This window comes from Tribolium castaneum, chromosome 7 (genome assembly GCF_031307605.1).
Source record: "Tribolium castaneum strain GA2 chromosome 7, icTriCast1.1, whole genome shotgun sequence".
Taxonomy (NCBI): domain Eukaryota; kingdom Metazoa; phylum Arthropoda; class Insecta; order Coleoptera; family Tenebrionidae; genus Tribolium; species Tribolium castaneum.
This window is the reverse complement of record NC_087400.1, coordinates 1,429,963-1,445,689: the sequence shown is the minus strand read 5'-3', so window position 1 is coordinate 1,445,689 and position 15,727 is coordinate 1,429,963. Positions and strand designations below refer to the sequence as shown.

The 15,727-nt window shown below is 32.3% G+C and overlaps 1 protein-coding gene across 1 annotated transcript in view; it reads right to left on the bottom strand.

The window, feature by feature from the left end:
* Positions 1–15,727, bottom strand: part of LOC103314474 (protogenin A-like) — a 42,418-nt gene that overhangs the window by 5,942 nt on the left and 20,749 nt on the right. Inside the window, exons 3-14 of the mRNA XM_064358128.1 lie at positions 14,655–14,796; positions 10,427–10,495; positions 10,163–10,368; positions 9,783–10,115; positions 9,537–9,734; positions 7,107–7,259; positions 6,861–7,049; positions 2,837–3,131; positions 2,660–2,790; positions 2,423–2,607; positions 2,149–2,353; positions 26–309 (exon numbers count right to left, since the gene is read on the bottom strand). Of these exons, the coding sequence (XP_064214198.1) occupies positions 26–309; positions 2,149–2,353; positions 2,423–2,607; positions 2,660–2,790; positions 2,837–3,131; positions 6,861–7,049; positions 7,107–7,259; positions 9,537–9,734; positions 9,783–10,115; positions 10,163–10,368; positions 10,427–10,495; positions 14,655–14,796 (2,390 nt within the window). The remainder of the gene's footprint in view (positions 1–25; positions 310–2,148; positions 2,354–2,422; positions 2,608–2,659; positions 2,791–2,836; positions 3,132–6,860; positions 7,050–7,106; positions 7,260–9,536; positions 9,735–9,782; positions 10,116–10,162; positions 10,369–10,426; positions 10,496–14,654; positions 14,797–15,727) is intronic.

Below are 15,727 nucleotides of genomic sequence, written 5' to 3'. Positions count from 1 at the left end.
TAAAAAAAACAACTAAAAAACTGACCTTGGTGTCCAAATGCGTGGGTGTATCGGGCGGAATATGATTCGAGCCATCATCACTGACCAAATGCTCGATTTCATGAATCGCCGAGCCTGGATTTTCCAATCTAACTTGCACTGAACTTCCCTCTGAAGCGTATTGTGCAACAGCCGGATAATAATTATTCGACGCTGCCATTCTTGCTCTTGCAAATGCTCGCGATTTCAAGCAACGTTTTCGCACCAAAATCGTAAGACTAACACACACCACTATGAAGAGCAACGAAATTGTCACACCCATTATAATACCTGAAAGCGCCACAGTTACATTTGTAGTTAGAGTTTAAATTATTCCATCGTAAATGATTGAGTTAGAGAAATACTGTTTTTTAATTTTTTTATTTTCTCAATTACGGCTAAACTATTTGAAAAAGTGGAACTATTTTGATCCATACCTATGCAAAATGATCCGGGGAATCGATTGGCATCAAGAAAATTGCCAAATTCCCAATAGTTTTTTAGTTATGAATTTTTTAAAATTTTACCAAATTTTGCGTTTGTCTCCAATTTGCTCGAAAACTATTAGTCGGAGAACAATGATCTTTTTTGCAAAAGATAGATTATTAAGAGAGCTTTCCAACGATAATACACTTCAAGGGGTTAGCTCCAATAGTTCCGGAGCTATTGCTCGAGAAATGTTCCGGGTACCCGAAATCGGACAAAATCGCGACAAAAATTGAAAAAATCAAACATCAAAAAATTGAACATACGGACTTTTTGTAGACTTTAACAACTTTTGTGGGTTGTTAAGACATGTAGAAGTCCATAAAAATTTACTAGAGCGAGTTTCAAAAAAATATTTTTTTTCACCTCTGAAATTTTGGCAAAAAAATTAAAAATTTAAAATCTCGTGAAAAGTTGGTATAATACAGAAAATGAGCCGCTGAATTCAATGGAACAAACCGCATTGCTCTACGACTTTTAGTTTTCGAGTTATGAATTTTTTTAATGAATAAAATTTTTCACGATGACAAATGGCTACCCTAAATTTAGGCAAAAAAATTAAAATTTTTAATTCTTGTGAAAAATTGATATATTATGTAAAATGAGCCGTAGAATTCAATCGAACAAACCACATTGCTCTACGACTTTTAGTTTTCTTTTTATGAATTTTTTTAGTGAAAAACTTTGATCGCCTCTGTAGCCGGAACCGTTGCCCGGAGCGGCTCCGGGTTTGGACGAAAAAATAGAGAAAAATGAGCGCTATCAGATGGTTTTTTGTTCGTTGCTCTAAGTCTTACAGTTTCCGAGAAAAACGCAAAAAAGGTTTCCATTTTCACTTTTTTTCAATTTTCAACCGCCAATTACGGCGAAACTATTAGAGTTATCGAGAAACGGAAAAATGGAGGATAACCGGAATAAAAAACTCTACAAAATGGCATAGGACTGAAGGCGATATCTCGCAAAAAAAATTTCAACTTTCAAACGCCGATTACGGCCAAACTAAAAGAGCTAGGAGAAAACGCTTTTTTCCATCGGAAAGAGCACTTCAAAATCTATAAGATAGAATCGGTTTTATTTGATTTTGAGACACTTTAAAAATTGACCGATTTCTAAGGGGGGGGGGTTAACTTTTTTTTAATTTTATTTATTTTCTCATTTACGGCTAAACTATTCTAAAAAGTGGAACTATATTGATTCATACCTATGAAAAATGATCCGGGGAATCGATTGGCATCAAGAAAAGCGCCAAATTCCCAATAGTTTTTTAGTTATGAATTTTTTAAAATTTTACCAACTTTTGCATTTGTCTCCAATTTGCTCGAAAACTATTAGTCGGAGAACAATAATTTTTTTTAAAAAAAATAGATAATTTAAAGAGCTTTCCAACGATAATACACTTCATGGGGTTATCTCTGATAGTTCCGGAGCTATTGCTCGAGAAATGTTCCGGGTACCCAAAATCGACAAAAATCGCGACAAAAATTGACAAAATCAAACATCAAAAAATGGGCTTTTTTGAACTTTTAACAACTCTAGTGGGTTGTTAGGACATATAAAAGTCCATAAAACTGTGCTAGAATGAGTTTAAAAAAAATATAATATTATTGAGGAAATTGACAATAATGGATTATTAAAAAAACTGACCTAAAATTTGATTGTATTGGACGTCCTCTTGCGTTTCTGGAGCCAACGCGTTGGTGTTTCGTGTTGTGATTTTGATTGGATAGATGGGGTTGCCTAGACCTACTTCCGAGGCTGCTCTTACGTAAACTGTGTATTGCTTGCTTGAGTCTAGACCGACAAGTAGTGAGGAGAAAGTTTGGTCGTTGTTAGGGACCGACCAACAGCCCTAAAATTAAAATCAATCACACTAAATATTACAGAAAAAAACAAAATAAATAATGTAATTTTCTTGTACCTTTGAATTATCAAAAGTCGGCACCGATTTATTGAACCATTCGTCCAAAGGCCAGTTTGCATTAGGTGTGTAAAGAATTAAGTAACTCGTGACTTTGCCGTTCGAGTGCAATGGTGCTTGCCAATGCAAGCAAACAGCAGTTTCGTTCACAATCTCGTAATTCAAGTGTAAAACTTTTGAAGGCACTGGAATTATTACTGTTATTATTTCGTTACTGGTGCAGTAAAGTACACTTACCATCAGCACGGGTGCGTATTGTAACAGACTGTGAAAAAGGGCCGTAATTACCGCGGTAATTATGAGCCCGGACTTTAAAATCATACGAACAGTTGGCTTGCAAATCGGTAATTAACAAATGATTCCAAGCACTGAAAACACACTTAAAAACTTACAGTAACACAAAAATTTACTCACCTTTTCATCAAGTCGTTTTCGGCGCAATCTGTCACATGCTTTTCAGTTTCAGTCGCACAAACTGAATAAAATCTCGTGTTTTCATTGTTATCGATCCACGTCAGGTTTACGCTCGTTGCTGAAATTTTATCAGCTTCTAATCGTTCAGGAGGCAATGGGATCAACAAATCCGTCGTGTTTGCACTGCTCTTGCGACTAGTGTCACCTTTTGGGGTGAAAGAGACCCACGGAGAATTGTCGCTTTTCTGCCAACTGGGAATAACCCGAAATTCGTATTCTACGGACTCTGAAAGGCCTGAAAATTGAATTAAATGAGGTCAAATGGTGTTTGGTTTGAACTTCCAAAAGTAAAACGCAACATTGGAAATAACACGGTTTTTAAACCAAATTGGCGCAGTCAGTAGTGTTATTTAATCGAAATTTTTTTTCCACTGCACTTTGTACGAATGTTTTGTGAAAAATTGATATAATATGTAAAATGAGCTGCTGAATTCAATGGAACAAACCGCATTGCTCTACGACTTTTAGTTTTTTTTATGAATTTTTTTTAATGAAAAACTTTGATCGCCTCTGTAGCCGGAACCGTTGCCCGGAGCGGCTCCGGGTTTGGACGAAAAATAGATAAAAATAAGCGCTATCAGATGGTTTTTTGTTCGTTGCTCTAAGTCTTACAGTTTCCGAGAAAAACGCAAAAAAAGGTTTCCATTTTCACTTTTTTTTAATTTTCAACCGCCAATTACGACGAAACTATTAGAGTTATCGAGAAACGGAAAAATGGAGGAGAACCGGAATAAAAAACTCTACAAAATGGCATAGGACTGAAGGCGATATCTCGCAAAAAAATTTTCAATTTTCAAACGCCGATTACGGCCAAACTAAAAGAGCTAGGAGAAAACGCTTTTTTAGATCGGAAAGAGCACATCAAAATCTATAAGATAGAATCGGTTTTATTTGATTTTGAGACACTTTAAAAATTGACCGATTTCTAACGGGGGGGTGTTAATTTTTTTTTTATTTTTTTTATTTTCTCACTTACGGCTAAACTATTCTAAAAAGTGGAACTATTTTGATCCATACCTATGCAAAATGATCCGGGGAATCGATTGGCATCAAGAAAATTGACAAATTCCCAATAGTTTTTTAGTTATGAATTTTTTAAAATTTCACCAAATTTTGCATTTGTGTCCAATTTGCTCGAAAACTATTAGTCGGAGAACAATAATTTTTTTTGAAAACAATAGATAATTTAAAGAGCTTTCCAACGATAATACACTTCATGGGGTTATCTCTAATAGTTCCGGAGCTATTGCTCGAGAAATGTTCCGGGTACCCGAAATCGGCCAAAAACGCGACAAAAATTGAAAAAATCAAACATCAAAAAATTGAACATACGGACTTTTTGTGGACTTTTAACAACTTTTGTGGGTTGTTAAGACATGTAGAAGTCCATAAAAATTTACTGGAGTGAGTTTAAAAAAAAATTTTTTTTCACCTCTTTGATGGTAAGTGTATCCTCAGGGAAATTTTAAGCGAAAAAATTCAAAATTTTAAATCTCATGAAAAGTTGGTATAATACAGAAAATGAGCCGCTGAATTCAATGGAACAAACCGCATTGCTCTACGACTTTTAATTTTTTTTTTATGAATTTTTTTAGTGAAAAACTTTGATCGCCTCTGTAGCCGGAACCGTTGCCCGGAGCGGGTCCGGGTTTAGACGAAAAAATAGCTAAAATTAAGCGCTATCAGATGATTTTTTGTTCGTTGCTCTAAGTCTTACAGTTTCCGAGAAAAACGCAAAAAAAGGTTTCCATTTTCACTTTTTTTCAATTTTCAACCGCCAATTACGGCGAAACTATTAGAGTTATCGAGAAACGGAAAAATGGAGGATAACCGGAATAAAAAACTCTACAAAATGGCATAGGACTGAAGGCGATATCTCGCAAAAAAATTTTCAATTTTCAAACGCCGATTACGGCCAAACTAAAAGAGCTAGGAAAAAACGCTTTTTTCGGTCGGAAAGAGCACATCAAAATCTATAAGACAGAATCGGTTTTATTTGATTTAGAGACACTTTAAAAATTGACCGATTTTAAGGGGGGGGTGTTAACTTTTTTTTAATTTTTTTTATTTTCTCATTTACGGCTAAACTATTCGAAAAAGTGGAACTATTTTGATCCATACCAATGCAAAATGATCCGGGGAATCGATTGGCATCAAGAAAATTGCCAAATTCCCAATAGTTTTTTAGTTATGAATTTTTTAAAATTTTACCAAATTTTGCGTTTGTCTCCAATTTGCTCGAAAACTATTAGTCGGAGAACTATGATCTTTTTTGAAGAAGATAGATAATTTAAAGAGCTTTCCAACGATAATACACTTCATTGGGTTATTTCTATTAGTTCCGGAGCTATTGCTCGAGAAATGTTCCGGGTACCGAAAATCGACAAAATTTGCGACGAAAATTGAAAAAATCAAACATCAAAAAATCGAATATATGGACTTTTTGTGGACTTTTAACAACTTTTGTGGGTTGTTAAGACATGTAGAAGTCCATAAAAATTTACTGGAGTGAGTTTAAAAAAAAATTTTTTTTCACCTCTTTGATGGTAAGTGTATCCTCAGGGAAATTTTAAGCGAAAAAATTCAAAATTTTAAATCTCATGAAAAGTTGGTATAATACAGAAAATGAGCCGCTGAATTCAATGGAACAAACCGCATTGCTCTACGACTTTTAATTTTTTTTTTATGAATTTTTTTAGTGAAAAACTTTGATCGCCTCTGTAGCCGGAACCGTTGCCCGGAGCGGGTCCGGGTTTAGACGAAAAAATAGCTAAAATTAAGCGCTATCAGATGATTTTTTGTTCGTTGCTCTAAGTCTTACAGTTTCCGAGAAAAACGCAAAAAAAGGTTTCCATTTTCACTTTTTTTCAATTTTCAACCGCCAATTACGGCGAAACTATTAGAGTTATCGAGAAACGGAAAAATGGAGGATAACCGGAATAAAAAACTCTACAAAATGGCATAGGACTGAAGGCGATATCTCGCAAAAAAATTTTCAATTTTCAAACGCCGATTACGGCCAAACTAAAAGAGCTAGGAAAAAACGCTTTTTTCGGTCGGAAAGAGCACATCAAAATCTATAAGACAGAATCGGTTTTATTTGATTTAGAGACACTTTAAAAATTGACCGATTTTAAGGGGGGGGTGTTAACTTTTTTTTAATTTTTTTTATTTTCTCATTTACGGCTAAACTATTCGAAAAAGTGGAACTATTTTGATCCATACCAATGCAAAATGATCCGGGGAATCGATTGGCATCAAGAAAATTGCCAAATTCCCAATAGTTTTTTAGTTATGAATTTTTTAAAATTTTACCAAATTTTGCGTTTGTCTCCAATTTGCTCGAAAACTATTAGTCGGAGAACTATGATCTTTTTTGAAGAAGATAGATAATTTAAAGAGCTTTCCAACGATAATACACTTCATTGGGTTATTTCTATTAGTTCCGGAGCTATTGCTCGAGAAATGTTCCGGGTACCGAAAATCGACAAAATTTGCGACGAAAATTGAAAAAATCAAACATCAAAAAATCGAATATATGGACTTTTTGTGGACTTTTAACAACTTTTGTGGGTTGTTAAGACATGAAGAAGTCCATAACAATTTACTGGAGTGAGTTTAAAAAAAAATTTTTTACACCTCTTTGAAGGTAAGTGTATCCTCAGGGAAATTTTAAGCAAAAAAATTCAAAATTTTAAATCTCATGAAAAGTTGGTATAATACAGAAAATGAGCCGCTGAATTCAATGGAACAAACCGCATTGCTCTACGATTTTTAGTTTTTTAAAACTAACTTTTTTTAGTTATAATTTAAAAAAAAATTATTGGCGCAGTCAGTATTGTTATTTAATCGCAATTTTATAAAAAAACTCAGTCTTTTTGCACTAAAAATGTGAAATTTGTTGTAGGTGCAATTAATTGGCGCAGTCGGTAGTAATATTTACAGAAACAATACCTTAACTCACCAGAAATAACGAATGAAAATTGTTCAGTCTGCTTTGAATTGACCAAAGACCGTCCCTTTTTCTTCCACTGCACTTTGTACAAATGTTTTGTGCCATCGCAAGGAACGTCAGTACTAACTTTACTCCATGATAACTCAACCGAAGTCTCATTAACAGGAATAACTTGCAAATTTCTCCGTCCTTTCACACCTTCAACACACACAAAAAACGCCTAAAAAACACCAAAACCCAAGTCAATTGTCTCACCTGTCTTGCAAGCAACTTGCTGTGATTGGTCGCTTGCGACTTTCGAATACAACCGAATGTAACACGTGTAATTTGTACTAGAATTAAGACCAGACGCCAAATGTTGCGTCTTGTTTGTGACGAAATCAGGCCCTGGGATCTCACGGCCCATTGCTACCAAAACAAAAAATATAAAAGTGTTGTGAAGTTTCATAAAAAAAATCGCTCAAAAAAATTATTTCAGCCATTTCTAGCAAAGTTGTTTGTACACTCACGAACAAAAAGAATGACACCCCTGAAACCGCAGTTACAAATCTTATAAACTAACTGGATATTGTGTAAACTAGCTGGGCAGTTTGTTAAAATTTATGACGTAAAAGATTTTAGTCGGACTTGGTAGTTAAAAAAAAGGTCAGTCTTTTTGGTCGTGACTGTACATTTAAAACCTACTTAAATATTTTATTAAGTAATGTCTAGTAACTTAAAAAAACAGCTGACGTTGTTTTCAAGTTTGGTAAAAAAAACACAAAGTCAGCTTAATATTTATTTAAAAAAAAAACAACACAAAAACAACTATTTTTAGGTGATTTGTTTATTTCTCAGCCTACTTCACAAAAAGTTTTGCGAAATAAATTAGTCCTTAGTAATTTTTCGAGAAGATTAAAAAAATTCAAGCAAAAAAAATACATCATTTGGCGATTTTATAGAAATTTCTAAGAAATGATTGTACCTATTGAAAAACTACTTGAAAAATGGATAAAATATATAATGTTCGATCGTATATTTTTAAGAAAAATGAAAGTTTTTGGTTTGTTTTTATTAAAATTTTACGAAATAATTGTTTCAAGCAGTTACGAAAAAAAAAAAAGTAAAAATCTTACAAAAAAAAGCAAATTTTATGTAGTTTGTCCATTTTTTGAGAAAAAACTGTGTTTTTAGTTCAAAAATGTGCTTAAAAGTGCTTAGAAAAATCAATAATTTGGTTATTTTTGAGCTTTGTTGTAAGGAAATTCTGCGATTCTAATTGAAAAATGTACAAAATACTTGAAAAAAATGTAAAAATTTTGTGACGTTTGGTCTTATTTAGGTTCTTTTGCAAAAAACTTAGTTTTTGGGTAAAAAAAAAACGTACTGAAAAGTCATTTTCGGCCAAATTTTGGTGTTATTTGGCTTATTTTTGACGAAATTTTGCCCAAGAAATGAACAAAGGCGAATAAAACAAAATACTTTTTTTAAAAATTTTTTATTTTTGAACGTGTTTTAAATTAACAAGATCCCTGATTCACAAAAAAAAACTGAACTGAAGAAAGTAGACTGCTCTGGATTCATACTCATCCATTTTTTTAATTAATTTTTCAAAAAACTTTAATACCATTTTGCTTTAATTTGGTACTTTTTTGGATTGTTTTTATTAAAATTTTACAAAATAGGTAATTGCGTAAAACAGTAATAGTCATTTTTAGCTTGTTTTTTCTAAAATGTTACAAAATAATTGTGTTTCTAGACGCCAATGTGTTTAAATGAAAGAAAAATAATTGCAAAAAAATTCAAAAAAGCAAATTAAAAATAAACAATAATCGCGGAATAAACCGTCTGTGTCTTTAGCTCAAAAATGTGCCTAAAAGCCACAATATGGCAAAAACAACACCATTTTCGTCATAACTTGGTGATTTTTGAAATTGAAAATGTTTCAAAATTAGAGAAATTATGTAACTTTAAATCTTATTTAGTGGAAAAAAAACAATTTTTCCGAAAAAAAAATATGCAAAAGCGTGAGGTATAGAAAGATAACCCCATTTTTACTGATTTTTGAGAGAATTTTGAAAATATTTTGCAAAATAAAAATAACATGTTTTCGAAAAATAGAAAAATTATGTGACTTTAAATCTTATTTAGTGCAAAAAAACCACAAATTTTTCGAAAAATCAAAAGCGTGAGGAATAGAAACATAACCCCATTTTTTAGAATTTTCGAAAGTATTTTGAAAATATTTTGCAAAATAAAAAAGGTTCTGATTGAAAAACGTACTAAACTGAGTAAAACAGTTTAGAATAACAGCAATTTCGATTTAAATGTGTGATAACAGATAACTGATATATCACCCAATTTGTAAAAAAAAATCAAAAAAATTTGTACGTCCATTTTGGCCAAATTTAGTTAACTTTCGACTTGTTTTTGCAAAAATATTGCGAAATAATTGAGCTTCAAGCCGACAAAAGTGCCAACAAACACAGAAAGAAGAAATAAAGTTAAAACAATTTTCAAAAAATAATTAATTTTTTAAATATTGTCGGTAACAAATCGATCAAAAAGTAAAAAAAAACTGCAAAATTATTCAGTAATTTCACAAAACTAAAAAGTATTTAAAAAAACATTTGCAGATAAAATAGTGTATGTTATTCAGCTAAAATATGCCTAAAATTTCCAAAAAAATCACACATTTTCCCTCACCTGTGTAGTAGCAATAGATACTGTAGGCCTTAACCGACACATTATGCGGCGTTTCCCACGTCAGACAAATACTGGTCTCGTCAAACGGCCGGCATTGTACATTTTCAGGAGGACTAGGAGTGTGAACAAACGTTGGTATCAACTGTGCAGCTGCCCAAACTTTCCCAGCTGCGTTCACAGCAAAACACTGATAAATACCTAAAACCGGAATAACCAAAAACCACCAAAAAAACACACAAAATCCACCTGAATCAGAAGTGAACGTGTGGCTGATAACAAGCCCACTTGGATGCTTCTTGATCCTAGCTGCACTCGGCAAAGGCTCGCCGTTCTTCAGCCAGGTGATCTTCGGCCTGGGGACGCCCTTGGCCTGGCAGTCCAGTCGGACGGTCCTAGCAGGCGGGTAAATGCGCGAAATGGGCGTCACGTTAAAATAGGGCTTTTGGTGGACTTCTAGAGCAAATTTTCGAGAAGTGCGTCCGCCGGAGTTGTAAGCCAGACACGTGTAAACGCCAGCGTCGTCAAAAGTTGCGTTACGTATTTGTAAAATACTCGAATTACTGATAACAATACTATTATCTGGAAGTGATGGGTTAGTGAGTTGGGTGGTTGGTTGGAAGTCTTACTATTAAGCCATTGTACTGTAGGAATAGGCCATCCAGTCACAGCGCAATATAAATTTGTGTTGTCTCCAATCAAAACTGTGGTATTGGGTAAAATATCAAGAGGTAGAAATGTGGGTTCTACAGTCTTCAGCGGGGTTGAAGAAACCGTTAAATCAACTATCTTACTATGTTTAGTCTTTTTAAGTAAATTATTTGTTGCAATACATCTGAAAATTTATGTACCACTCTACCAGATGTACGAGTAAATAAACAGACTTGACCCACCTATATGATCCTGCGTCTGAGGAATGAGTTTTTGTAATTAGTAAAGCTCCCGTTGGGAGAGGAACATATCTGGAAAAAAAAACTGTTTATAACTTGACTTACTCATTTTATTTTATTTTTTTTTCCTATTGTATTTTTTGCAAATAAAAATTATATAATATAATACTAATACAAGAAAATAATAAATATGTGTAATGAATACTATTAAAAAAATAAAAAAAATAATAATACAAAATAAAAACAAAACAAAACAACAAAAGAATAATTACTGAAGAAATAAAAATTTTAACTTTAACCACTGTCAAAGATATCAAAATAAATCAAATGGCACTGCTAAAATTATTTTGCCCAATACAGGGTTTCATTTTTACAGTGCAGCCTTTAACTTAGTTTTTTTAAATGGCACCCCCTGTATATTTGTACATGTTTAAATGTACATTTTTTGGGCTTTATAAATCAGTTTAGTTTTTGCAATTTGCTTTAACCGTTCAGAAGTTTTTTAATTTTTTCGACAATTTTGTGCGTCTGCAAGCACTTAATTAAAAAATCGCAGTGCGCTTGGTTTTTGAGATATTGAGTTGGGATTTCGTCTGTGTGTAAACAACTGTCGGGGGTATCTTTCGGCGACAAAATTGTTCATTTACATTGTGGCATTACCAAGCTGTGACACATTCATTTTGGTAAATTTTGAAGGACCATAACTTGATTTTTTCAAATAGCACTCTTTGTATTTTATTACTGGGTATTATTCAGCATCTCATTTTGCATCTTTTTCACCTCTTAAATTTTTTTCTAAAAGTTGATAGTTTCCGAGATAACTCGGTTTTTCTGAAAAATGTACATAAAATCGCTTGGGTACCAACGTAGTGTGCCATGTAACACAATACATTCTGACATAACAACATCAGACTGGCATTTTTTGTAAGTGGCGTTTTGATTTTGTTGTGAAAATGAATTTTTCATGTAAATTGCATACAAATCTCATCGAGATATAAACTATAATTTTGATAAAAAATCATTAAATAAAAATGAAAAAAACGACGGCACTACTAGAGAAAATATGCAAGAAAGAATTAAAAAAAAATGCATCAATATTTTTTATTTTATTTTACTTTCGTATTTTTTGTACTGTGTATAATAATAATAATAATAATAAAATAATAATAAAATAATAATACAAAATGAAAACAAAACAAAACAACAAAAGAATAATTACTGAAGAAATAAAAATTTTAACTTTAACCACTGTGAAAGATATCAAAATAAATCAAAAGGCACTGCAAAGTGCACATTCTAAAATTATTTTGCCCAATACAGGGTGTTTCATTTTTACAGTGCAGCCTTTAACTTAGTTTTTTTAAATGGCACCACCTGTATATTTGTACATGTTTAAATGTACATTTTTTGGGCTTTATAAATCAGTTTAGTTTTTGCAATTTGCTTTAACCATTCAGAAGTTATTTAATTTTTTCTACAATTTTGTGCGTCTGCAGGCACTTAATTAAAAAATCGCAGTGCGCTCGGTTTTCAAGATATTGGGTTGGGATTTTGTCTGTGTGTAAACAACTGTTGGGGGTATCTTTCGGCGACAAGACTGTCCATTTGCTTGTGGCATTACCATGCTGTGACACATTCATTTTGGTAAACTTTGAAGGACCATAACTTGATTTTTTCAAATAGCACTCTCTGTATTTTATTACTGAGTATTATTCAGCATCTCATTTTGCATCTTTTTCACCTCTTAAATTTTTTTCTAAAAGTTGATAGTTTCCGAGATAACTCGATTTTTCTGAAAAATGCACTAAAATCCCTTGGATACCAACGTAGTGTGCCATGTAAAACAATATATTCTGACATAACAACATCAGACTGGCGTTTTTTGACGTGACGTTTTGATTTTGTTGTGAAAATGAATTTTTCATGTAAATTGCATACACATCTCGTCGAGATATAAACTTTAATTTTGATAAAAAATCATTAAATAAAAATGAAAAAAACGACGGCACTACTAGAGAAAATATGCAAGAAAGAATTAAAAAAAAATGCATCAATATTTTTTATTTTATTTTACTTTCGTATTTTTTGTACTGTGTATAATAATAATAATAATAATAAAATAATAATACAAAATAAAAACAAAACAAAACAACAAAAGAATAATTACTGAAGAAATAAAAATTTTAACTTTAACCACTGTGAAAGATATCAAAATAAATCAAAAGGCACTGCAAAGTGCACATTCTAAAATTATTTTGCCCAATACAGGGTGTTTCATTTTTACAGTGCAGCCTTTAACATAGTTTTTTTAAATGGCACCCCCTGTATATTTGTACACGTTTGAATGTACATTTTTTGGGCTTTATAAATCAGTTTAGTTTTTTCAATTTGCTTTAACCGTTCAGAAGTTATTTAATTTTTTCTACAATTTTGTGCGTCTGCAGGCACTTAATTAAAAAATCGCAGTGTGCTTGGTTTTCAAGATATTAAGTTGGGATTTTGTCTGTGTGTAAACAACTGTTGCGGGTATCTTTCGGCGACAAGACTGTCCATTTGCATTGTGGCATTAGCATACTGTGACTCATTCAATTTGGTAAACTTTGAAGGACCATAACTTGATTTTTTCAAATAGCACCCTCTGTATTTTATTACTGAGTATTATTCAGCATCTCATTTTACATCTTTTTCACCTCTTAATTTTTTTTCATAAGTTGATAGTTTCGGAGATAACTCGATTTTTCTGAAAAATGCACGTAAAATCCCTTGGATACCAACGTAGTGTGCCATGTAAACACAATACATTCTGACATAAGAACATCAGACTGGCGTTTTTTGTACGTGACGTTTTGATTTTGTTGTGAAAATGAATTTTTCATGTAAATTGCATACACATTGAGATATAAACTTTAATTTTGATAAGAAATCATTAAATAAAAATGAAAAAAAAAACGACGGCACTACTCGAGAAAATATAAGAAAGAATTAAAAAAGCTATTTGTAGAATTGATCAAGTCACCTTAGAAGCGGTGAATTTTTAAAAAGAATTGACCAATGTATTACTTTATTGCTTAAGAATGCTGTCATTTTAAACAGTTTTGTAACTGTAAGTAATTTGTTATCGCTGTTGATTTGTTATAACTCGGTTTTTTTATTTCCTTATTTCTCCATTGTAAATTTTTGTCATTTTTATTTCATAATTTCTTGTCAAAATTTTATTAAAATTTATGTCTAGATGATGCATTTTCCGCGAAAAATTCATTTTCACAATAAAATCAAAACGTGACGTACTATAAACGCCATTTTAACATTACTATGTCAAAACGTATTGTTTTTCATAGCACGCTACATAAGTATCCACGAGATTTTGTGTGCATTTTTCAGAAAAACCGAATTATCTCCGTAACTATCAACTTTTGGAAAAAAAACTAAAGAGGTAAAAAAGATGTAAAATGAGACGGTGAATAATAATTAGTAATAAAATACAGACATTACTACTTAAAAAAATCAAGTTATGGTCCTTCAAAATTTACCAAAATGAATGTGTCACAGCAAGGTGATGCTACAATGCAAATGTATGGTCTTGTCACCAAAAGATACCTCAGACATTTGTTTACCTACGGACAAAGTCCCAACTTGATATCCCCAAAACCAAGGCCACTGCGATTTTTTAATAATGTGCCTGCAGACGCACTAAATTGTAGAAAAAATTAAATAACTTCAGAACGGTTAAAGCAAATTGCAAAAACTAAACTGATTTATAAAGCCCAAAAAGGGCACATTTAAACATGTACAAATATACAGGGGGTGCCATTAAAAAAAATGTTAAAGGCAGCCGTAATGGTATTGACAAAACATGTGTCGCTGAAGCTGCACACTTATTATCGTTCCATTTCTCCTAATTATGGTTCTGAGTAAGCAATTTCAATTACAGCAATGTGAGAAATTTCATTTCATTATATCTGTGATGAGAACATGAAGCTGCAATAACACTACTCGTGAATTATTCAAATAACGGATTCATTTTAATTATAGAAATGAAAATGTTTTAAAGATTTCCCATCAGACGATTTGCTACTTGCGTAAAAAATTGAATTCGTTGCCGTCTGGTGTTACAAACGATTCAATTTTCACCTCGTTTGTTGTAATCCAAATCGAGGTGGAAGAAGCAAACAAAATTACAAAACGATTCTTGTCGAAGTACAATTGTGTTGAAAAAAATTCAATCACTCACCTTGTGTTATGAGGTAGAGGTTTGTAATCCTGCTCCCACTTAATTTGTGCAGCAGGGACTGAGTTTATCTTGCAGAAAAGTACTGCAGGTTGAGATTCGGGAACGCTCAGATTACTTGGTTGTTTGTCGAAATCACCGAAAGCTGGAATTATACACAGAAATGCAGGAAAAAAAATTAAATGTAAAGCAAATGAATTAGTTTTTTTTTTATAAAGAAAAAACACTTTGATTAATAACGTTTTTTGTGTTCCTTGAAACAGAGGAGCGCTCCTTTATAAGAATTTTTCAGGATTTAAGGTTTGCTAAATTCATCATTTCAAAGAGTGGTTTTTAAAACTGATAAATATTCTGTCTGGGTTTTCATTTGAGAAAAATTGGTTGATTTATCTTTCTTAAACAATAATTATACAATACAACTTGCATTAATTATATTTTGCTATAAACCATAATGAACACTGTCACAAACAAGCTTTTATTTTTAAAACACGTTACTAATATTAATAAAAATAATCTCAAAAAAATCATACAGCGACGAGACTACAATGTTTTTTTTTATTGTCAGTACTTAAGGTGGGGTTGTAAATTTGCAAATTTACAAATGCAAAAATGTTGAGCTTTGCATTATCAACAGACTGAGAAAAACTGAGAACTAAAATGAGAAACATGAAAAAAAATTGTTTAAAATTTAAAATTTGCGCTTTTTTTCTGTATTTTTCAAAACGCTGCGAATACGGTTAAAGATACAAGAAAAACGTTCAGAAGAAAGTTGTAGAGAATTAAATTTCCTTTAAAAAAGTCAGCGAGACCATATCTTTATCTTCAACGGTTTAGGATTTGAAGACGTTCAAAGATGCTCAAGCGACAGATTTCCACCATTTTGCGGGTGGTCAAGTATGGGAAAGTGAATTTATTCCAAAACCGTTGAAGATAGAAATATGGTGTCGCGGACTTTTTTGTAGCAAATTTAGTTCTCTACAACTTTGTTCCTTACACTTTTTTTGTATCTTCAACCGTATTCGCAGCGTTTTGATAAATAGGCGACGGTGCCCAAAATTATCGCTTAGAATTAGTGC